The sequence below is a fragment of the Leptosomus discolor genome, chromosome 2 (assembly GCF_034619465.1).
Source record: "Leptosomus discolor isolate bLepDis1 chromosome 2, bLepDis1.hap2, whole genome shotgun sequence".
Classification (NCBI taxonomy): Eukaryota; Metazoa; Chordata; class Aves; order Leptosomiformes; family Leptosomidae; genus Leptosomus; species Leptosomus discolor.
In genome coordinates this window covers 55878892-55903949 of record NC_141392.1, presented here as the reverse complement: position 1 = coordinate 55903949, position 25058 = coordinate 55878892, and the positions used below count along the sequence as shown (strand labels likewise).

General features: G+C 42.1%; 2 protein-coding genes across 6 annotated transcripts in view; both read right to left on the bottom strand.

The window, feature by feature from the left end:
- MTHFD1L (methylenetetrahydrofolate dehydrogenase (NADP+ dependent) 1 like) overlaps positions 1-7288 on the bottom strand; it is a 154335-nt gene extending 147047 nt beyond the window's left edge. The window contains exons 1-4 of the mRNA XM_086461102.1: positions 7173-7288; positions 5953-6037; positions 2284-2334; positions 2153-2206 (exon numbers count right to left, since the gene is read on the bottom strand). Of these exons, the coding sequence (XP_086317228.1) occupies positions 2153-2206; positions 2284-2334; positions 5953-6037; positions 7173-7288 (306 nt within the window). The remainder of the gene's footprint in view (positions 1-2152; positions 2207-2283; positions 2335-5952; positions 6038-7172) is intronic.
- Positions 7289-9692: 2404 nt separating this feature from the next.
- Positions 9693-25058, bottom strand: part of PLEKHG1 (pleckstrin homology and RhoGEF domain containing G1) — a 50108-nt gene continuing 34742 nt past the window's right edge. For 2 of the 5 annotated variants that reach the window (XM_086461098.1, XM_086461100.1), the window contains 9 exons: positions 22887-23069; positions 22703-22798; positions 22502-22588; positions 20121-20154; positions 19019-19114; positions 17427-17465; positions 16940-16966; positions 11747-13345; positions 9693-10792 (listed from right to left, as the gene is read on the bottom strand). In XM_086461098.1, coding sequence (XP_086317224.1) covers positions 9693-10792; positions 11747-13345; positions 16940-16966; positions 17427-17465; positions 19019-19114; positions 20121-20154; positions 22502-22588; positions 22703-22798; positions 22887-23069 — 3261 coding nt within the window. Of the gene's footprint in view, positions 10793-11746; positions 13413-14250; positions 14368-15888; positions 16108-16939; positions 16967-17426; positions 17466-19018; positions 19115-20120; positions 20155-22501; positions 22589-22702; positions 22799-22886; positions 23070-25058 lie in introns of all 5 variants that reach the window. The other 3 variants (XM_009950446.2, XM_086461101.1, XM_086461099.1) reach the window with 3 other exon arrangements.

Genomic DNA, 25058 nt, shown 5'->3' with positions numbered 1-25058 from the left:
AGCATATATTGTTACCAATTTTCCTTCTCGAATCACCCTGATCCTAAGAACTGACAGTTATCTTGTGAAGAATTGTTACTTTGAAAAGGCACTGCACAGAAGTTTATGAATTTGAAGTACTGAACCAAATGCAAGTCAAATGTTTTCTAACTGGTCACGTTTGACATCCAAGACTGTACTACCTACCCTTGATTGCTTCATGTCAAAAGTGCAATGCTGATCCATAGTGAAACATGCTATTCTGCTGTGACCACGAAGAATACAATGGAATACAATGTTGAAGTTTTCTCATGGGACAAACGTCATGCAAGCACATCTTTCCATCATATAAATAAATTCAGTGTGCAATACCACAAAGCGGTATAACTTAAGTTGATTAATATCCAACAGAAAATGAGTATAAGGATTTTTGCCTTAGCTAATACCATGCCTTCCTAAAATGCTTTTCACGTAAACTATTCAGTATAATTGTGAACTGTGTTGCCCAAACACCTGATGTGCAATCAACATTAAGCCAGGGGAATTAGGTCTGCAGCTCTGAATCAAGAGAACATGACACTTTCATGTTAACAAAGACTATACAAGCATGTCACTGGTATAGAAATACACCTTTAGTTTGATGACTTCCTAGACAGAAACAGGCATATATATTTAGACCCTGTGCAATTTAACAGTAATAGGGCTAGTATACATTCTAATAGAAAGTAACGATGAGTGACCAGAACACGGATGTGAAAACATCCACATTTTGCTTAAAAAATCCTGAGATGCTACAAAATATTAGGGGCCTACACAGCAATTAAAGGAAACATAAGTTTATAAATAGCTTGAATCTAATGAACTTTGAACTGTATTTCTGCTTCCTGGGAAAATAGGTCAGTTTTCCATTTTCATTGCATTTTACTTTAATTCAGCTTTCCATCATCACAACATTTAAAATACTTACAAGTCATGCAGGGTAACGCAATCTTGTACTAACTTGCCTTTACTGTACACAGGCAGTTATGGCACAACAAAAAGTGCACAGCACCAAAATCCCTCGCACCTTCCCAAACCAGGGAATGCAAGCCAGCACGTGGATTTTAACAGATGAAAAAAATAAACCTGCCATATTGAGTAAGCAAACCATTATGAACTTTATTGAAAGTAACTTTCCAGAAACAAAAAAAAATACCGTGCTTTTCTCTTTAGATACACAGCTCAGTCATTTCCTAAGATACTACCTCAAAGTAACAGCAACTACTGCTGCACACTCTCTATATTTTACCTATTTCCTACCGTGTTACTCAGCAGATAAAATGCATTTACCAACAGCAAAGTGTATTTGATCTTCATTTCAAAAGGCCACCCTTCTTAAATGGGTAGCTGACTATTCATCATCCACAAAACTCCTAAAATTCTTCAGAGTTACTCTTAATACATCTGGAAGCTCTGCCTGAGATTACACTGCAAACCAATAACATTTTAAAAACAAAGTGCACCAAATAAAAAACAGTACACAAAACCCACAGACCTGCAGGATTATCAAACAAGGAGGTCAGCTGGGAACAGTGGCATCTTTTACTACACATTCCCTTGCTGTTTTTACTTTCACATGCCTCAGGACTATGTACCTTAATATGGTTTGCTATACTTAAAACATACTTGATACTAGGGCTGCACCTGCAAACTAATTCCTCCTACAAGGTAAAAATTCAGCTCTCTAGTGATTTGGGGTGGAAGATTTTTTTAATACATACTTTAAACGTTACAAGATCAATAAACAGGCAAATAAATTCAACACCCTCCCTCTCTTTCATTTCATTTCCCTGAGTAGCTTGGGCAAGAATCAAGTACAGTTACAAGAGCAACTGTGAGAGACAGGATACCCAGGCTGGAATGAGGGAACGCTGCAGTTAAATACCAGACATGAAAACAAAACATCACTCTGCTGATTCTGCCTCAGCTTGCCAGGGGACAGCAGACAAGCCCATTAATACCCTTTTTTCCCATGCTTGCCAATAGGAGGATAACACTTGCTGCTTGAACTAAGGCAGTTCCAACCCTAATTTGAATTAATAGAGCTCATTTCAAAGTGATAATGAATGTCAGCAAAAAATACAAGTTTATGACGGAAGTGAAGAAGTAAGAGTCCTTCAGGTACTGCAGTTACCTCATCCTTGCTGCTGCCTTCAGGGAGACAGATGTGAATAACACGTAGACCAACCTGCCAAAAGAAAACACTTATAATTATGAAAGGCAAGTAGTTCATGTTTAACAACAAGTTTATCAGCTAAAGCTTACCTCTTCAGCAAAGTTCTTGTTTATTTCTTGAATCAAATGATCATTTTGTGCCTTTGGGAACAAAACAGAAACTTAAGTTTTAAAATAATAAATTTACATTCAAAAATGTGAGTACACAAACGCATAGGTCTATGCAAGAAAGATAGTGAAGATGTTTGTGTCTACTAGTATCCAAACAAATAAAAAGCCTAGCAATTCCAAGAAGCAGAAGGCCATCCAGTAAATTTATTTTGGCTTGATTAGTTTAAGCGTGTGTCGATATTAGCTTAGCTTTTATAGACAAGCCATTTCCTTAACGTAAATTTACCATTTAAGAAAGGTACCAGTCTGCCTCTGAAGATACCGTTCTCCACCCAGCCATATAACAAGGGTGAAATAGGCAACAGCAATACTAGCGTTTCCTGCAGTGTCCCCTTATCACTTAACAACACATTTTTGGTGGTAAGGCAAACAAAAGGCTAATCATTATCACGATATATTACAGTGAATTGTGTCAATACAGAAGCAAGAGAAGTTATCCACTCCTCCCAGTTGCCAGTAGGCACCTGTGCTAGGACAGAAGCATCTCCTGGGCAGGTTTACCTGGAACACCATCTCACCCAGGAATCCTTCTCCCTGAGGACTCTACACCTATAGGCACCATATATATTACGATATTTAATTGTAATAATTACAACTGAATTTTACTCTCCAAATTACTCTTGAATCTTAGAAGTCCCTTCTAATATTTTCATATATTGCCAAAACAAACCTGAGAATTCAACATCCAGAACTAGAAACCTCCCACCAACAGACCAGTGAGGGTTCCACCCTCAAAAATGTTAGTGCCTTCATAACAAAATGAATAAAACATTTCTCACAGCTATACGATTATATATAAAACCCCATCTTCGGGTCATAGGACCAAAATAAAGAATTTTAAAAGGTTTTGTTACAATTTCACGAACACGTTCTATATTGCTTTTTCCACAAAAACTCTGTGCCAGTGACTTCCCATCAAGAGTTGTGCCACTCACTTCGTGGTTAACTTCCAGTGCTGGCTTCGACTGTCACTAGCACCACCCAAAATTATTTTGGTTCAAGCCCATAACAATTTATCAATCTGTTAACACCAAATGGTTCAAGACTGCTGACAATGAAAAAAAGAGCATTTAAAAGGACAGGCTCTGGAAAGCAGCAGCTCCTGAGAGGCGATGAGGGCTCGGCCTCCATTCCCTGGCTCCCTCCCCCAGCCCAGCACCGCCTACATCCCTGGCACCACACTACCAGTCTCCCCAAATCTGCCAGCTGGGGGCGAGGGGCAGCAAAGAGGCTGCTGCATTGAGAATACGCATGGAGCTCCCCTATGCCAGTAAACTTGGAATTGTACCCCAACACTGATGTGTAACCACCAGGACTGCTTGAGAGGTTTACCTGGGATTCAGCCATCAGCGGTATCACGCTGTCCCCTGCAACAACACTGCGGCACCGGCTGGTGATCGCTCACCTCGTGCGGGCGCAGAAAGTCCCTATCCTGAACCGGTTCCCATCACAACCCCCAGAGCGGCACAGGCAAGGCCAGAGCTCAGGACATGGGCTGACAGAGCACATGGGCAGGGCAGGGGGTGCAGGGGAGCTGGGCTGCTTCGCTGAACTTTGCAGGACAACAGCTCCACTGCTAAGCAGGATCCTGCCACTATATATTAGTTTTCAGCTTCAATAAAATTAAGAAGCAGCCAACAATCTTTTTTTGCTGTTGTGCAGCTCCAATCAAGGTTCAATACGGACAATAAGCAACACAGGTATGAATCACGGTATCAATTCAGGTTCAGATGGCTTGATAAGAACGCATCTAAAAACCATTCCAGAGCAGGGTCAGTTTGTAACTCCTCATTCCCAGTACTGCTACAGAGATGGTGCCATGTCATGCCAACTGCTGTTACCCACGAGTGACTGGCAAAGGAGATAATTTTGCTGCCCCCCCCCGCTCCTCTGGGTGCAACGCAGCACATAGAGAGCAGCATGAATCTTAAGACTCTGCCCAGTAGAGCAGTGCACCACAGGAGCATTTGTAGACTAAAACAAGTCTTCTTTGAACCAACAAATACACATCTAAAACAAGTTCTGCTGCAGTCCTTACAATCAGAATAGAGCTAGAGCAACTGACAGCTGGAAAACGTTGTGTGGGTGAATTTCATCCAGAAGGATCTAGGCCCCCTGCTCCTACAGCCATCTCATGATGCAAACCAAGTAGGGTAAATGAGAACAAGAGACATTCATTTAAAGAGCAACCGTGACTTAAACTAAAACACTGATGCAGATGCATTCCAAATTATATTACAAGTGAGCAGGAACCTCCCCCTCCTCACACAATGCTCTCTCCCACCCTAACAATGTCCCTGCTCATGTGCCACTCATGCGACCCTGCAGAAAACCAGACTCAGGCTCCCCAGATGCGTCCAGCCCAGAGTGGATCAATCCCATTCACTGTGCAACCAGACAGAGACAAGACAGGAGTGAGAAACAATGGACTGTTGAGAGGACGGATCACTGCTTTTCTAGCAGTCCTTAAACTTACAGCCTTAGAGTGCTATTTGAAAATATTAACAGCAGTTACCTGGGGAGGGTAAGAGATGGGAGAGCTTGTTCACTCAGCCTCTCTAGAAGATCTACTGAAATAAAGCTGATACATCATTTCTTAGAGTCACTAGTACTATTTCAAAAATACTTATAGTTAGGTTTTAAAACAAAAACCTATGGTGTCAAAGATTCAGTGTGCACTGACTCAAACCCAACAGGACCATTGTTTCCACCCACACAGCTCTGGGTCCCACTTTGAACGGAAAACATCCCCAGTTTCTTGGCCCAAAAGCTAATGAAATCTGACAAGGAACATCTCTCAAGTTTACAGGTAACGTTATCCTCATCTGTGAGTTTGCCTATTTCAAAGACAGCAGCACCAGCAGGGTGGGAAGGAAAGCTCTTCACTGGTTAGTAACCCAACAGCTCTCAATTACTATTGGACTGCTTCACCTTCGAAAGTGCTGCTACTTCTAAAGGATACTGACGTTTTACACAGAGTGTTTATTTCACATAGGCCCTTTTGAGCTGACTGGGACTTTTCAGTGTGATCTTCCTCTCCTTAGGACAGCAGTAATTCAGTCATAAGCTACAGCTGCCCAAAGGCAACAAGGCTGGCAGGAAGCAGGAGGGTCTTTCCTTAACCATGGCAATGTTGTTTTGGGGGTGCAAGATGAAGGGAGGCCCACATTTTCAGGCACGTAAACACTTTTTTCAGGACTGCAACAAAAGCTTCAAGCTAAATAAAGGCTGAGAGCAACTGCTTTGACTTTAACTTAAGTACGTCAATCAACTTAGACAACCTGTGAGAAAAGGTGATCTGTACTTACAACGGGGAAGACTCTGTTAGCAAAGGGACGAAGGGCTAAAATCATTCCCTTCCTTTGCAAACCCTTCCCACAGCCTGAAGTTCGCTGTGGCTGTTTCAGGCCTGGAGAAAAGCTGACGAGACACAGATTCCACCCTCTATCTAGTCTGGTGGGATCACCTCCTCCTATCGCTTTGCTTGAATCGAGTTTACTTTCTGCATCACGCACTTCTGAAGTTTCAGACAAGCAGCAGTACTGAAGGGGAACTCTCACAGCCAGCAAGCACACAGACATACTTTACCTGAATAATGGCAAGCGTTGGCTCAAGCCGAGGGTTTTCTCTCTTAAGAGAGGCCAACGACTTCTTTGCATTCTCGGTGATTTTGCTGCAATGCAACAACAGGCAAATCTTTAGCAAAATAAACCTTCCTAACATCAGTCAGCAGAAACCTACATTACGTTAGCAATATGGAACAAATGCTTAGGTGCACTGCACACACTTTTAATTACCAAAATTGCTTACGGATGTAAGCTGTGAAGGCTGGCGTTCAGCAGGCTGGTGTACAGAACACCTTAAAGGTATTTTGGTCTGTTGTTTTACGGCTACATATGTCATTGCTCCAAGATGCCCAAAACTTTATAGCTAGCCTATACTACTCCATGAGGCAGCTTGTCCAACCCCACCGCCGGAAGCGCAGGAGTGAACCACCACCCTGAGCCTTTGCTCAGGTCGATCCTTCATTTCCGTACCAGGCGGTGACAGAAGCAGAGGCCTTTACACCTCGCTACAGCTTAACACCGGCAACACCAGCCCTAACAGCAGCAAACCAGCCACTTTTATGGATGCTATTCAACACTGCGGGCAGCATGAAGACAGAGGAGCTCTGTTTGCTGCGCTGCTTCTTGGAAAAACCACCAGCAGCCAGGCACTGGGAATGCTTTTTGGAAAAACTGTCTGGATAAGTGGCTGCCAGCTCTCCTCTGTTACCTTCTGCACACGCAGATCATACTTACTCAGCAAGGGAAGGAGACCCCCTGAAAGACGTCTCCTCACAGCAGGAGGGAAAACACAGCCCAGAGCGGGTTTTTTGCTGCCTCGTACCATCCCCCTTGCAGAAGCCAATGACCAATTCAGGTCACTGCCCTGGCAGACAAACTGTCCCAGCTACGGCTGAATGGATTGGGGGGGGGGGGCGGGTGGACAACGAGGGACGACACACACGACACGTCCTCCAGGCAGCCTCACCTGAACCACCACCACCCCACAACGCCTGCCTTGCTCACCCCCCAAACACCGGCAAAAAAAAACAGTGGCTGCCCTGGGGCGGGGTGGGGGCACACGACACGACGACATTTTCCCACGATTTCACCTCCCCGGTGGGCCATCACACCCCCCTCAAAAAAAAAACCCACCCCGCGCACCCACCGAGGAAATATACCACCCCCACCCACCCCACCCACCACCCCCCCCCGCCCACCGGTTGCATCAGCCGGTGCCGCCCCTCCACGTGCGCCTCTTACCGCGCCGCTGCCACCGCCGCCGCGCCCCCGCCCCGCCGCCCGCAGAGCCCCCGGCTCGGTGGCAGCGCGGCGGGGAGCACCGGAGCCAGGCAGCGCCGCAGCGCCGCGGTCCTCATCTCTCCGGAGGGAGACGGTAGCAGAAACGCCGGGGCCGGGGCGGGGAGCGGGGCGAGGGGGAAGGCGGTGCTCGGAGAGCACCGCCCTCCCCCTCGCCCCGCTCCCCGCCCCGGCGTTCAGCCCCTTTCGCTTCCGCCTGCCTGCAAGAAGAAACAAACAAACAAACATCCCCCACGACCGACAGAAACCACCCTCTCCCTCCCTCCCCGTTAATAAACCCGAGCATCCCGACCCCAATGAACGGAACCCAAAACTTTTGCATACTCAACGTTTATTAAAAATAGTATGAAATGGTCCCTGGGAGAAGTTACACACTAGTAGAAGTCCCTTTTTTTTTTTCCCCTGTTTTTTTTTTTCTTTGTTGTGGGTTGTTTTGTTTTGTTTGTTTTCCCACCTCCCAGCGCCGCTGAGCGCATGAGATGAGAGTTCAAACAACATCCCCCTAAGCCATTTAACCAGATCTAAGACATGCGCAGGTAAAGCACAGATTAAACTCCTATTCATATTTACAATACTTTACAAGCTATATTAAATAAATACGGGCTCTGCTACACCTCGGTGTCTTAAATATATACAACATTATTTCTCAGCCGGCTTTGATCAGATAGATGCAGATCCTATCACAGCAGATGTGCTGACGGTAACAAGTATCCCTGTGGTACGAGCTAGTAAGTGCCATGACCAACCAGCCCCCAAAATAACAATTCCTAGCCAATGCAAGATACATGTGGGAAATAATTTAATCTGTTCTAGCAAATTCAAGTCCTTAAATCTTAGTCTGCAAGTAATGAGCTGTACACTGCTTCAGGTGTTTCCTCATGGTAACCAATGTAGCAACTAGTCAGCCATTCTGGAAGTACTGTAGCTGAGGGGAGTGATAGGTGGTTAGTAAAAATAGTATTTCAATGAAACTCCTTTATTTATTGATATGTTTATCTTGGTACTGGCTTTATCTACGTAGTCTGAAGAATTTAAGCACCAAAAAAGAACAACAGTCACACAAGATGATCAGTGTAGACATACTTAGGCTTTCCTTCAGGTACAAAGTTTTCAAGTAACAGAATCCAAAGCTGTGCAACAACAATGACAAAGGGGAGTAAACGTGCATCATAATGGAAACCCTGTTCTTGTTCTAAATGGCAGCATTTATTCTATACATTATTTGCAAAAAGAACGGAATGTATTCTCATTTTTTAAGCTACTTTTATTGTACATAAATTGGATTAGTCAGCCCTGGTTGATTTAGAAAAATATGTATTTACCTCTATCTGCCAGGAAGAGTCGTTTCCAGCTATGTGAGATAGATTCCCTGGGGAAGGCAGCTCGTCGCTCAGCTAAACGTGCCCCATGATTAATATTTCACCCAAGCAGCCGGCCAGCCCTCATTCTCTCTCAACGGTACTGACTCTGGGATTCCAACAAATGCCCTGCAAGCCACTGTGTATAAAATACAGCTACTTCGCAAACTCACACACAGCGTCTTTCAACTGCTGGGCTCTGAGCTACAAGACACTCAGATTTTGACTGCATGTCCCAAACATCACCATCACTGGAGGTACCAAACCTGGTCTAGCCATCTTCACGAGCAGTGGAGCTCCCCTTCTACTGCCCAAAGCATCCTCCTGGCAAGGACTGCGTCACATCCACAGGTTCACATAAGCAGCTGCCACTACCCGTCCTCTGCTTACTATGGCGTTACAGAAAGCAGAAGAGGCTCCAGACACAGGGCTATCAGTCTGGCATCCCTCACAAGCACTAGGACTAGACTTTGTTTGAAACATAAGAAGCCTGTTCTAAAGTAATGTAGCGTATGCATTGGTCCCACACTCTTGGAATCTGTCTGACAAAAAGTAACGTGCAAAAAGTACGTGCAATTGCACACGTAGCATGTTGGCGTAATTACCAGAATGCTGCTCAGATATCTGCACAGTCACAGGAGTAGCTGCTCAGCTAAATGCTCCCATATGTAACCAGAGTAATCACGTGGGTGTTTTGGACACAGAACACTGGTCACCAACTCAAAGTCCAAATACGAAAATTTCCACACAATAAAATGGTTTACGAATCAAATGGCATCACACCTGGTTTGATGGTAAGAATTGAAGGGGATCACACTTAACAAGGGAAGAGATGCAAAGGTTAAATAGGAGGCGAGAAGTGCACCTTCTGGTGTGAGATACCAGATACACTCTGGAGTGAGATACCAGACAGTGCGCACCTGGCCTTTTTCACTTCCAGGATTCTAAACCATTTAAAAAAAGATACATTTCACATCTATTTACAATGTTACTGTGATACAATGCCTGACTGTGTAATATTATGGAAATATATGGTGCCAGTACTGATTGTCCTAGTATACACTCTGTCATGATAAGGCAGTACAGCTAGCAATTACTGAAAGCATCAAGCAAAGCTACTCGAACTGAGACACTGAAACTTTTCCCTTAAAGACTGGACAATATTCTGCTGATTAGGAGACGGTACTCTCCACAGGTAGTCATTCAGTTTATCCGAATCACTATATGCAGTCAGATACGGGGTAAGTGCGTGTTTGCTGCTGGCAGACTTTGCAGGAGTACACGAGACAGTTTTGCCGCAGAGCGTTTCAGAAGGAGCAGCGTCTGCGTTACGCAGTTTAGGATCCAATTTCCTTGTTTGGTTCTGAGAAGTCTCCAAGTCCGATCCCTCATCTTCAGACTTTATTTCAACATAGTCATCATCATCCCCTTCTTCTTCAGTATCTTTGAAATTCGAAAAATAGTTCTGAGTGGCCATCTGTGCTGTCAGAGGGGAAGCCCTGTTCACTCTCAGGACCTTTTGAGAATCCTGCAGAATCATATCTGAACAGTTTTCAGGGATCTGCTTTCTCTCATCAGGCCCCATACATCCTGAAGCAATACCCGGCGTTTGATGGCTGTTGAATCGGGAGTTTCTATTCGAATGGAGCTTTTTCTTGTCCATCTCAGTAGGATATACAATTGACTCTCCAGACCGGCTGACCACAATCGAGGAAGATGACTGCGACCTGCTGTATGCCTGTGGTTTTACATTGCTTACTCTTCTCCCAAGGGAGTTATAGATGTGATCTTGATGTAAATTTTCTTTGTTCGGTTGGCTTATAATGGCGCTCCACCTCTGTGCTGGGACATGCAAACGGTTATAAAACTGGAGGGAAGGCACCGAGCCAGCCGATGGCAACTGCCTTGAAGTGCTTTTTGTACCAACTTCTGTATATGAGCTCTTGGACTTTGGGTCTTGGGATTCAGGCCATGGAGAGAAGTTGGCCAGCTCGCTGTTACTGTATGTAGAATGCAAAAGCCAATCTTCTGCTCTTGAACATTCACTGGCAGCCTGGGAACGGGGAGGAGACGCAGCCATGGGCGTGGAAAGCCTCCCAGCTGATGGCTCCTGAGGAGTGGCCCAGGCTTCCTTTTGGACCTTAGGTGAACTTTCTCTAAAGACGATTTGATCATAAAGCTGGGAATATTCAGCTATTCTGGCACCTAGAAACGAGAGAGAATTAACTTAGCAGAGGCCAGCAACCCATTGGAATGAGTCATGTGAAAATGTAAAAATCTCAAAACGCTTTCTATGGGTCAAGGGAAAAGCTGTCACTATCTTCAGCCTCAACAAAGTAACATGAAACAACGGAGGCTGGAAGAGTCATGCATTGCATTTCAGCACATTGCATTGAGAAAAAGCAGAACAAAGTATCTTCAGACAGTGAACAGTCTTGCAGGACGTAATGTAGCACACAGTTCCAATAACAGGCTGCTTGTTTCATGTTAAAATGGAAAAGAACATTCTGAAAATGGCCTTGTAAATAAGATATTTAGGGACTTTTATAAATATCACAAGGCAAGAATGATACTCTAGTTCATGAAGCCTGCTGGCTCCATGTCTCCAATTTGTTTCAACTGACCATGGACAAAAATAGTTCCAAAACTGTTGCATATTCACAACTTTACATATTCACTAGATAAGAGCAAGACCACCAGCTCTTTCTTATCTGACCCCATTCCTTATGCTTATAGGTGTGATATGGATGGCAGCTGAGCAAACGTACATGACTTGTTAGGAGGTGAACCTACCTGAAAATATGCCTTTTTAGTCAAAGTCTGAAGATCACGCTATTAAAGGAAATAACTGCTTTTCTGTAAAGAGGCCAATAGTGCTTCAGGCATTATTTCTATTTCCCGCCTCAGCTGAATTGATCTTTCCTCACACTGCCCTGCTATTTATTCCAAATTTTACCAAGCAACAACAAGAATTGAGATATAAAGGAGTATTCATGTTAGAATCAGTCACAGAAAACTCATTTCAGTGGTAACACAGAAAATACAATACTGACACTCAACTAACAAGGTGGGGAAAATTCGTACTTTTCCAGTTCAGTACACAAATTTCACCAAAAGTTACTAAAGAAATACATCTGTATAAAAATATTTAGAACATACCAATAGCAGGACCTCCTTGTTTCTTCTCCTCCAGAATAGCAGCAAGATCTTTGTGTTTCAGTTTCTGTTGTCTGCTAGCTGGCTGTTCCTGCTCTGGACTTTTAACTTTCAAAAGCTGGTTAGCCTTCTTAATTTTTTGACTGTACTGCCTTGCCATCATAAAAACTCTGTTCTTTGTTTTATCCACAACAGCCAAGTCATTTTCCATACCCTCTGCATGCACGTTGGACAGAACACTACTGGCAGATTCGTATGGGCTATCTACAAAAGGCATCTCACTGGAGAAGGAAGATCTGTTCAGACTCATAAAAGAGTTCTCCTTCGTGTCTTCAAGCCTGAGATTAGCCTCACTTATCGTGGCAGCCCTGGGCTTCATGGTTTTAGGGAAAATAGGAGTTTCTGGGAGAGAGAGAGTAGACAGAGAGTACTCTACATCTTTACTCAGTTCAGGTGTACTACCAGCATGCAGCCTTTCCTGCATATCATCTTTACAAACAGGAAAGGCTGCAAGTAGACGGTCTCTTGTCTTTTCCTCATTCTTCTTGATGTAGTTCTCCAGGTCATTCCAAATCTCGTCTACTTCCTCTGAAAGTTTATCTGCTGCAGACTTGTGGGACAGCGAATCTGAGTTGGAAGAGCTATCTACTAAGCTCAAATAGTCATTGTCAATGGGAACACGATGGTAAGTACTTTCATCTTCACTGAACTGAAGACTTTCTTCAGAAACAAACTGCCGTAGATTGTCACAACATGCAAAGTCTTTTTCTAGGCCCAGAAAACTCCTCCTTTTAGAGCATTTTAAGGGATCATATTTAAAATTCAATAGTGGTGTTTCTGGAAGCACTATGGTGTCATAAATGTTGTCTTCAACGATCCTGAGCTCATCCAAACTTGAAGTAGGTGCTTCTCTACTGAGTAGTATCTCATCCCTACTAGCATGAATAGAGGCCCTGTTTTGATTTGCTGTTCTCTTTTTGGAGGGTGAATCTAAGCTGCTTTTGTTTTCAGCCTCGTAAAGGGAGTCTCTAGCAGATCTCTGGGGACCATGATCTGTCTCCTCCCTTCTTGTCAGACCCATCAGCTTTAAGTCTTCATAGCTTATATTATCATAAACATGTTCAATATCATCAATGGTCAGCTCCTCTGAAGATTCAGGATATGCATTCATACTGCTCACCTCTGCTCTCTTCACTTCCCTTCGAGAACTGCGCTCCCCTGTTTTATACCTTGCGCTGGCTGGACACGTGTTACTTTCACCAGCACTACTAGCCCGCCTAACGATTTTGTGGCGAGTGGGGCTGGAAGTCTCATTTTGATGCACTACCCCCAAGTGCCAGCTGCATGGACGCCCAGAAGATCCCCTCCTTTCTCCACCCACAGCTGAACTAGCATTGGATGCAGACACTGATGGCACAAACATCTGATAATCGTCTTCATCGTCTTCATTCTCGTAAGGTGGGCGCCGGCCGGGAAATAGTGCCTGCCTGATCTGATGGTCAGTCCAGATGTTTCTGACCGAGGTACTTCCCCCCAGGATATTCATGATTAGTGAGTTGCTCTGGGGTGTGCTGAATTGTCTAGGCAACTGTGGCTGTCTAGCTGCGCAGGAAAAGGGAAGATCGGTATTCAGCTGGGTTGACTCTTCATCTGAAGGACCTTTAGAGCTCTGTGGAGATTTGAAATACAGAGGTAACATTAGCCTGTCCCCTGCAATAATACAGTGATTCCCTCCATTCACAGAACTGCCATACCACCAGCGTGTCCAGCAGCACCAAATCAGGTAGAGATGGGCACAGTGAGCAGGCTTCTCGCTACAGTGCCAGGGAGCCAAGGTGCAATGCCAGACTGCTTTGCCTCCTAACCCTTATCATGGCTCAGAGTTCACTCTTGGCCTTTAATAACATCTTGCTTCAAACACAACGCACTGGCTCATGCCAACGCGTGAGTAATCAAACACAAATTTGTTTGGCAGGAGTTGGATTAAACCCTTTTATGCTAACTCCGCAGTTTCACAGTTGGATTAAGCTAATCTGACTCTGGGCTTGTGCCAAAAGTTTTCTTCTCCTCCTCACTTTCCCCTTGTCTATAACTCTAGAAGAAAGGTTATGTTGTGCTCTCTAGTAGATGCCACTGAAAATTTCATTTTGTTTGTGGAGTAAGTTTTCACCCAGCTCTGTTAGCAGATCTAATTTACAGCAAGGCCACATGCTTGCTAATGCTAACATGAAGAATGCTATAGATGTTCCTGGCCAGAGGCAGGGAAAGGGAGGGAACCATAATTCCTCTTGTCTTCAGTTAATGCTGATTGGTTTGGTTAGTTATGGTTTTTTTTTCCTTGCCCCCAAAAGAATAGTCTTTCATCATACAGATGAATATTTCAATGATACGAATATTAATACATGACATAAATAGAAGATGACTTATCTGTCTTCCTAGGAAAAACAGAGATTTCTTTGACATACCTATGATGCATAGCAAAATAGAAGTAAAGAAAAATTATATACCTGCGTTTCACACTTGTTGAGATTAACACTTCTCCTTTTTTCAACATTTTCAGCAGCTTGACTATTAAGTCTTTTTCTTCCCCCTTTCGATTTCTGCAGTGAGTTTTGCTGCACTCCCTGTGACTTAAAAGAAAAAAAGCAAGGGAGTGGTAATAAAAAAAAAAAAATCTACAGTTCTTTGTACAGTCTTGTTCAGAAGGATTACTAGCAGGTAGAACAGGCCAGGTATCCACACCAGGAGGACAAAATGCTCATAAGTAGTCAGAGCACTGCCACAAGAATGATTCAGAGTCTAGAAAACTTTCTTTACAACAACCAATTAAACAGTATCAAACCATACAACTCAAAAGGGGTTGAAAGCAGAACTCATGTATAAAAATATAGATGTAAAAGAACATAGAAATTGGACAAGGGAAAGGGCTTAATCTCACAGCCAAAGTTATAACAGAGGAAGGTGGTCACACAAAAATTCAATTTTCGAAGGTTTTTTTTGGTTTTAAAAAGGAGACGGGACAGTCTCACCATCACTCACAATCCTGAAAACCAGAAAGAGGTCTAAACTGAAAAATATGCTGTCATCCAACTTTCCAGAAAAAAAACACAATATACAGAAGGCCAGAATGTTACATGTTGGGCAGCGTCCAAATTCACTCGGAGTGAAGGGTACACATGGTGGGAACAGGGGGAATCTGAGAAGTTATTGTTGCCACACCTAGAATTAAAAACTAAGCTACTATTTTTATAGTAGTATTCTTTCACATTTACTCATTCTTTTGTACTTAGGTCAGGAAGAGGGAGAATTACAAGACACTGGACTACACTGATAGAAGATACTATTTTATCAAAGATTTACAATGCAAATAGCATAATTTCAAAGAGGAGATGCACAGTAAGCACCAAAAAGAATTTCAATAATAGGTTTTGGGTAATTCACAAAATAAATAGAACACACAAGGATATGACCTCAGCATCGACTAAACGAAAAACTGAAAATCTAGATTCTTTAATACAGCTACATCTCAAGGCTGGGATTTTAGTCTTTCAGAAGTACAAAATACGTGTGGAAACACCATGCAGAGTGGGGAAAACTACCACTTGTGCAGAAGTAAGATAAAGATTCTCATTTTCAGAAATTCTACTCATTACTTCCCACATTAAAGTTCACATGTTCCTAGCTACTGCCAGCAGCTCACAGGTCAAGAAACATCACATCATAGGAGGCAGTGCCCAAATCTTAACTTAATAATCAAGTCCTTGCTTTGGAGACCTGAAGGCACTGTCTCTGCATGTGGCCTAAACCAGTTCCTTTCACAGCATCAGCTGGAGAAGCAAGGAAAGATCAGTCGTGTGCAACAGGTAAAAGCAATAGCTTTCTGTCAGAACTAAGCTTGAGGACTGCAGAGGACTAATTAAAATCTCTTTCAAGTAGTGGGTATTTCTTCCTCTGTACAGGGACTAATTTTACATCATCTCTGTTCAAATGCATGAGTGTGTTGTGTGAGGTCTAAATAAAAATATTTCTACCGAAAGAAAGTTGCAAACACTTGTAACATATTCCTGCCTCCTTGCTGTTTTTTCCCCCCTCTTCCATCCCCCCCAGGGAAAAGGGTATTTTATTTTTTTCCCTCTTTTTCCTACCTGTTCAGACTCTTCCTCATCATCAGCATCAATCTGTTCCGTAGCAGAAGTCTGAAGATTTTCATCCTGATCGCTGCTGTAGCCTGGCTCAACGGACTCTTGAAATTGGCTCTCCAAACCACTTGGTTCCAATGGAACCTTTTTCCTAGAATTCAGCAGGGCTTCATTTGATCCTAGTTTGGTGGCTTGAGATAATAGGGCTCCTTCAATACTGATCCGCTTAAAAAAACGCCACAGAACTTTGATTAGAAGTCTATAGAGATTATGTATTCTAGAAAGACACTGTTTTACATCAAACTTACAGGCAACATTTGAGCTACATTGTTAGCCGCACTGAAATCAGCTTTATAGAAAGCAAAACAATATTTTTTCATAGAATATTGAGAACTGAAAAAAAAATATATGCAACCCCCCTCACCTCAATCATGGGCTTGTGTTATGGCATCCCAGTGAAGTCACATCTAATGCACCCTGTTTGTGTATCTTCCACACACCCCCACTTTAAATTCCATCCCAAATAAACCCCTAGGACCTGAAATTCAAACTGCACTGGGAACTTCAATATAAATTCCCACAGAAAATGTAACAATTAGAAATGCTTATTTCCATCTGCTAAAACTGTATATGATCTGTTTGGTTATATATCATGACATATACATATATAAAAGATATATACCAGAATAAGCTGAACCTTTCCAGTATTACTTAATAAATGCAAAGCTAATATGCTCCAAATAAACACTACCTTTATATGCAGCACTTCCACTATTATAGTGGTATTTTTAAGTATCCTAAAGCATTAGTAATTGATTGTACTGTATTATAAAGCACAACAACTTATGGGCCAGTCATTTTTTCTTTATGAGATATTCCTGAAATAGTTAGCTGCATTTCTATTGCTCTCATTCCAGTAATCTTATCGGAGATGCTAAAGATTTATGGTTTTGTTTCCATTCTTAAAATCAACACATCCAAGAAGATACAGATTCTACAGTAAATGTTGTGCTCTAGGTCATTTGAATGTGCTAAAACAAGAAAGATAAGAAATGGCTTACCTTCTGCATATCTGGACTTATATCTGAAAACAGAAATACATACTTCATCATAAGTGAACAATCAAACTGGTGCCAGCCTATGCCTGTTTTAATGCTACACTAATATCCCAATTATGAATTCCCAAAAGGGCGTTAAATGCAGCAGCAATTGGACAAACAGACTATAGGGTCTCTGATAAAACAGAGACAGTATAAGCTTTACTACAGCTCCTCTTGAGGTCCTGATTTTGCAACACTGATATGATCAACTACTCACAATGGCCAAGACTATGTGTTCAGTTGCCAGTTGCTAGGATGTCTACAGGACCAGAACGCAAGTGTAGGAAAGGAGTAATTAAACAGTAACATTTTGTTTTCTTTGCACATCTCCCCCTGCCCCCCCAACATATTTAGGGAAAGTTATAGGAGAAAAGGATCCATTTTCACTTGTTCTACAAAGGACAGAAGCACTGGCTCAATGAAACAGTAGATGAAGTAGCTTACCGTTTGACTTCAAAACTTTATGGACTCTAGATGACGGTTCTGAAAAAGACAACAACATGTTTAAGCACTCCAGCATCCTGAAGCAAGCTATGGGCAACTTGGCCAGCTTTTTGTAACACCAATTCCAAAATTTAAGCTTCTGAGCCCATGCAGGGAAGCCAGATTTTCATTTCTTAATCATGAAATGGCTTAGGGTGGAAGGGACCCTAGAGATCGTCTAATCCAACCCCCCTGCCATGGGCAGGAGCACCTCTCAACTAGACTAGGTTGCTCAAGGCCTCATCTAAGCTGGCCTTGAACACCCCCAGGGAGGGAGCATCCACAACCTCTCTGGGCAATCTATTCCAGAGTCTCACCACCCTCGTACCGAAGAACTTCTTCCTAAGATCTAGTCTAAACCTACTCTCCTTCAGTTTAAAAAATATCTCCTCTTGTCCTGACGCTGAACACACTCGTAAAAAGTCCCTCACCAGCCTTCCCGTAGGTTCCCTTCACGTATTCACCAATTTTCTCACAAAAAAAGTATTTGTTGAATGTCAAACCTATAGCTGTTATCAAAGAACATACATATTTCTTGATGCAATAGCAGCTGCCCTCCATACAACAAGCCACACAAATTTTCAACCTATGTTAAGATTCCTGCTTTCAAATGACTTGGTCATCTCTGTTATCGCTCTAAGTTGCTGAAGGTTTCCTATTAGAAATACAGATGAGGTACCAACAACTTAGCAGGGCTTTAAAAGTGCAAGTAGCTGAACGTTACCCAGGAGGCCATTTGATCAGTATTTTTGTATTATTTCTTTTACAGGCAAAGCAGCACCCATACAATCCTTCCCCTCAGAAACAAAGGAAGATGCCTGAAAAGTAGTTACAACTTAATTGTTTTCAGACACAAATGCTGCTATATGATCAATCAATACATCAACACTCTCATGAACCTTGTTTAAATTATACCCAATACACAATATTACACACCCCAAATTGGAAAGGTCTTTAAATAGCAAAGAGGGGAACACAGTGACTGCAATATGAAGTCACCCAAGTACACAGACATTGGTAGTGGCTTCAAGATGAAGCTGACAGTATTAATGGATGTATGAGCAAGCTATGAGGAAAAAAAAAAAAAATCCACATCAGCATAACCACCTCTCAAATCTCTATTATCCATAAGGCAGACATTACACTAAGTAAAAATAGCAATCACATTTCAAAATAACAAGCCTATCATAATCAGGATGAAACCACTTCTAAGACAGTAATTATTTGGGGTGCGGCGAAGAAATGTCAGATTTAAATAATGTAACTGGCTTTCCTCCATATGCATTCTTTTATCCATTAGAAAGTATCAACCATTCTTTATGTGCATTAGGAATGTATGTCCATGACATTAACTGCAAACAGTGGATAAACAAATAAATCACACAACAAATGGTTAATAAGATGCTCCACCCATATCTGAGCGATACCATGCCATGTTAAATCTGCATGGAGTGCAGGTTAAAGACCAATGCCAGGTGACCGGCCTCACCCAACCCTGAACAACCCTGCTTGTTTTCCTTTTTGTCATCTTGATGGTAAAGGAGTTTATTCACCTGATTTCCTTCTCACTCTGTGAGGAGTAGTGCCTTCTTTAGGCTGGTACGATGATTTAATTTCTCCCTCAGGGCTATAATGAAAGCCTGGGTGATCTGTAGAACAAGCAGAGGCACAAGTAACAAGGATGTCACTTCACACATCTCAGCAGCTCTCTTTGGAGGCACTGTCATCACCCCTTTATGACTGATATAGTGGCACTTCATATGAGCTCAAAGCAACACAAGCAAGATATGCTGCTGTAGAGTAGCTGTTAACCACCCAGCCATGGAAACGCTTTGCCCATTTAGTTGTGCCTTGTTCCAGATGGCTAACCCAGCAACACTGATCCACCACCATCATGTGTGTTTGCCACTGTCCCAGTCAGAGCCTTCCAGACCAATTCCCTACACCACAACTACACAAATAACAAGCCTGCTTTACTCCAAGACTTGCTCAGCATTTATATCATAGGACTACTCAGCTCATTTCTCTACGCTGCTAGGGATCACTGGCAATATGAAGAGCTAATGCAGCTTGCACCAGCAAAAGCAGCAAGCAGAAGATGCACCAGCAGGGCCCATGCAGATGGGACTGCACTTAGAGCACAGACAGCAGCATCACATGTGCTTTATAATGCTGGCTCCTGGTACACACAGGTAAACTCTTCAGACACGAGCACAAGCCTTCCTGACCACCAGCTGCAGGTTTGCCAGCACAAAGAAGTCAAAACACTCATACAGACTTCTTCAAGCTGCATTTGCTTATTGCTAGCCCTTCAGTGGGTACTAGCCAGAAGGAGCTTATGATACAATACAGGAAAGATCATACGTTTAGTCAGCATGGAGTAAGCAAAAGAGAATGGCTGGTGTTTACAGAAGGTCTTATCTGCTTCTTCCTTGCTCATCATGAGACATAACCTGTTGGTCGCAGATCAGTCAGCCCAATGCCTACAGAGCTCCAAAGGACCTACACCCAATTTTGGGTTTTCCAGGAAGGTCATAATTCAAGGAACGTAAGCCTGGCCTTCTTCCATCTCAGATCAAATCAACAGTTAAAGCCAAACTCTTGAAGATGGTTTTATTCATTTTTCAAAACAAAAGTGAAAAAGAACCAACTTACGTATGGCATCCATTTCTAGAATTGCCTGCTTTGCCTGAAAGAGAGAAAGCAACAAATGAAAAAGTTAAACTATAAGTAGAAGGACAAACCACATTGCATACTACAGATAGTAGTGAACTTATATGTAAACAACAGCAAGTTTAATTTTTTAACTAATAAATATGGTTAGCAGAGTTATTTTTTGTATTTCTCTGTGCGTTGGCCAAATTACATATGTGAAGAACAACTTTGCTGTCAGCAGCTTACCAGAGCTTATCTTCAGGGCTTCACGCAAAACCCCCTGTTGTTCACTGCACCCAGCAGCTCCACCTTGCGTGCCCACCTCCCTTCCGGCTGTGCAAGGGGAGGAGGGTGTACCTATGGCACCCACTGGTGCAGGGATTTTTGGAAGATACAGTGATGGCACATCTGACCGCAAAAACTACTTTGGCTTCAGAGATAAGGGGCTGTGCTATGCTGAGATTATGCAGCACACGCTGAGCCTCCTCCACGGAGATTCAAACTTCCAGAGATCTCTCCGCAAGTCCCAGAATTCAAAACCATTGATACACGTCTCCGTATTACACTGGGATTGGCACAAAACTGGCCCTAGTATGTGGGAATCAATTTTTTTTTTTTTTGTGATTCACAGACTATTTCCTCCCTAAAAATCAAATAGTTTAACTCCTTTATTATTTTTCAACTCTGAAGTTGTTGTCACAGAAAACTGTCAACCTTGCTTCTTTAAGGATTCTCTTGAAGAACAGCTATTAAGAAAAATAAATCATCATTTGGCTTATGCACAATTGAACCAGGATAAAAAGTGTCTCATGATTGCTGAAATTTGTTATCTTTTTTAACAGGAAAAATAATCTGGATATTTTATCAAACACATCTGCTAATAAGTAAGAAAATGAACGAAAATAACATATCCTGTGTAACCTACTTGCCCTTCTACAGGTGCAGTTCGGTAAATTTCCACCAGGTGTCACACGTGTACTACTAGGAAAACCTCCAAAAGCTGGGCAGAGAGAAGTCTCATAACTAGCAATTACCGTTTCGTCAACAAAAAAAAAAAAAATAAAAATGTGTAGACAACCTCGGACATTTATTTGGTTAGACTTTTCCTTTCTCAAGTGAAATTATTTCTCTGAGCAGAAAATGGCATTATATTTTTGGTTATACATTTTTCCCCACAGATAAAAAAAAATCCATTAAGTAGTAAGAAAAAAATCTTGATAGAAAAGCTGAGATCATGCTGTAGTATTTTTTTTATATTTTTTTTTTACAACCTAATAAACTGCAATGAGTATTTACATTGTAAGCATGTGTACTAGCATAAACCTTTGATAAACTCTGTCAAGAAAAAGATAAGAGGAGAATTAGTAATAGCAACTGCTAGGGCTTTTCTCTGCCATAACTCTCTCTTGAGTTGAACTGTTGAAAATGACAGTTAGTACAGCACCGTGTACGTCAATCACAGGTAACATTTTTCAGCCACTGCAGCATAAAACTCAGTGCCGAAAAAAAGTCAGGGAAACTGATCAGTGAAACAAAAACTGGAAAAAAAAAAAAAAAGAGTAAACTCCGTGGAAAAAAAAAAATCCTGCTTCCGCATGAGTCAGCATCTGCTGTATCACAGCAAGAGTTAACTAGAGTTAACACCCTTTGAGAGGTGCAGCATGTTACACTGGAAAACACCACCTGGAGCTCTAAGACAGTATTTCATAAATAAAAGGACCAGGTTTCCCTGCTCCAAGACATTACAGCTATGAATATGGTATCAGTGCCTCATTTTCTCTGGCATAAAGCTTGCTATCTATCTCACCAAAAAGGGCCTAGAAGTCCTAGCTAAGGATGCAGGGCTCAGGATGTTATTTGTAAAGTGAAGTGTGTGCTGACAGTGGCTTCACTGCTACGATATCTAACCAAGAGAGATTACAATTAGATTGGTAATGTCTATGCATACTGCAATTAGTGCACCTCAGTGTTGTGCAGACAGGCAGCATCAAGCTAAAGTATGCTCTTATACTCAAGCTTTCTGACATTGCATCTCTGTTACTCGTGTCTTAGCAGGCAAATCCTAATATGGACACCAATGCTGCTAATCCAGCTAAATTCTTCTACTCCTGTTATCAAGCCCTGTAGTTACTTATAGTGGAACTTTCCCATTGAATCTGAGGAACTTTTAAAGACATAAGGAACCACGTTAATTAACCTCCTGGAGTCTAAACTTTCTGTGAATTGCCATGCATCTTGCCGGTAACAAGATTGCTTTAAGTTAGTACACATACAAGGAAGTATTTTGTGGGGTGGGGTTTTTCGGTGTGGTTTTGGGGGGTTTGTTTGTTTGTTTATTTGTTTGGGTTTGTTGTAGGGTGTTTTTTTTTTTTAATTTTTACCTTGGCAGGAATTTTAGCAGGATGATTTTCTAGAATTAACCTCTTCAAATGAAGAATCCAAAGGCGCTTGTCTTGCTGCGACTTTGCCTGATAAAATAATTGTAGCACCATGAGAAAATGCATTACTGCACTATGCAGGGTCAGGAATAGCATATAATCATCAATCAGGCTACCCAATGTGCAGGGAGGTTTCTGTCATACCTGGACAGTATGTTGCATCTTGGGATTTTTGTAGTGGAAGACACTAAAGCTAAGTGGTTCCTTCGGTATTACTTCAACAAGCATCAGGTTCCCACACTGTAACAAAGAGAGGCAACAACATGAATCACAGAGGAGTTTTGTGGAGACCTGGAGACAGCACATTACCACCTGTTCTCTGACGTACCAGTATGTGAGCTTTGTATGCAAACATTTCATCTCTCTTTTTGGTGATTAGCAGCAGCTTGTCAAAGAGAAACAACGTGCGCTCATTTTTGGCTCGCTGAATGCGAAATGTTCCTTCTAACACCAGCTCCCCGTAACTTGTGAGGTCCGGCCCTTTCCAGTTGGTAAGCAAACTCTGTATTTCCTGCAACAGATCAAAGAAGAACAACCAATGTTCATTTCAGTGATCTTACTGAAATGAAGACTCAATCTGCTGAGGCCATTCTCACTCTCCTATGTAATATTCAGCATCCAACACTGGAAAGTCACTATATACCGGTACTAAGCTTGCTAAGTTATGTGTAACATTACAGCCAGGTGCTTGGAGGCCTATTGCTAAGCCCAGATGAAAACATGCCCTCCTGAGTACCGGTTACTGCCTCTGCATGGACCTGGCAAAGAGCCCTGAGGTCCCTGGGGCAGCCTATGTTGAAAAATCACAACCTCATCTCCACAGACTTGCAGAGGTGGAAAAACAGTCTGTAATTCAGTCACGTCTCCCTTGTGCCTGCTCCTCACTGCCCTCTATGTCCCTAACTTCTCCCTCTCACCCTGGGTATCCTCCTCAAGTTGTGTGGTCCCCCACTAAATGAATTATAATGCTGCGTCCATGTCTCGTCAGCCCATCACAGAAGACACTTCCCTAAGGCGTTCAGATTGAAGAGATATTTCTCAGAAGACTGAAGGACTAGAAGTGATTTGGTCAGCTGATCATTTGAAGATGAAGATTCATTTGTATTTTTAATTATTTGTATACATACCATAGATATTTTTGCACCTTATTTATTACTTAAAAAAGAAAAGGCAAGAGAAACATCTAAGAACATCCTCACAAGCCTGTGTCACTTAGCTATGGCTATTCTTGTTTCCTTGAGTTGCTTACTTTTTCTGTCAGTGGCAATGACATAGGACTTAAGCATAGGACAGCAAATTCTAAAAGCAGACTAAACCTTAACTAGGAAAATCCTTAAAAAAATAATAAAATAATCCATTGGACTTTAAACCTGGCAACATCAGCAAAGCAGGGACAGATTTCCTCATCCTAGGCTGGTCTCTCTAGGACATTACACTTCAATACAGCATTCAGGGAGAAAACATCTCACTACATTTGAAGCACAAATGCAGCCTAGAGCATTCACAGGAAGAAAATCCCAAAGCAGCACACTTTGGAATACACACAAGACTGTTAGAAAAAGAAATTTAAATATAACAAATGAAGAAAGCTGCATTTCAATCAGATCTCTCCAGGAATTTGTAAATAAATCCGGGTACAGCACAGGGATCAAGTCCACCACTGTTGAGGAAGACTTTCTGCAAGAACTGCTGCTGCAGTACTTGCAGCGTTACAGACCGAATGGCAGTGTGATAGCCCACAGAAGACCTATCTTCACAGCTGCAGAAACAGATTTTACTTTTTTAAACGGTAACTATGAACATAAACATTTCCCACAACCCCATACATTTGCCAGCTGAGCCCTATAAATTAAAAAAAAAAAATGCTTTTTTCTAAAAGCATTTAACCCTCTTTATTGCCAAGTATTACTGATTATCATTGCTCAGATTTATAGCAGACTGTTGTTAAAAGTCATTAGCATGCACTTCCAGCAATGTGTGGCAAAGGTTACGCTGCTGCAGGCAAGATGTTATCAAATGTAACCTTATTCTCTCTACATGTAAACAACAAAAAAACACCCACAAAAAATGAGAACAAATAAGTTGCATTTATGTTAAGAAGAAAAAAGAGGGACAAAGAACAACATGACATAGATTTCTGGAATGGTATAAGCCTATTACCCCCTTTCATAAACTAAACCCTCCCAATTTTCTTAAAGCAATATAAATACTGCGGATGAAAATGTAACGTAAAATCACGATTAACTGGCAAGTTTGAAACAGAATGAGAGACTTGTAAAAAGTTTACAAAAGAGCTTGCTCTCAATGCCAGAAGTTACTCAGGGTGTAGCTTTTGTTTTCTCCTCAAACATTCTTCATTTGAAGCAAAGTTAACCTTTTTCTAACTAACATTATCCTAGGTTTATACTTTTCATAAAGCAACTGATAACAAATCTTCAAAAGCCCAAGAGGAAAGCACTTAGACAAGAAGAAGCACAAGCAGCGCCTCAAAACAAAATTA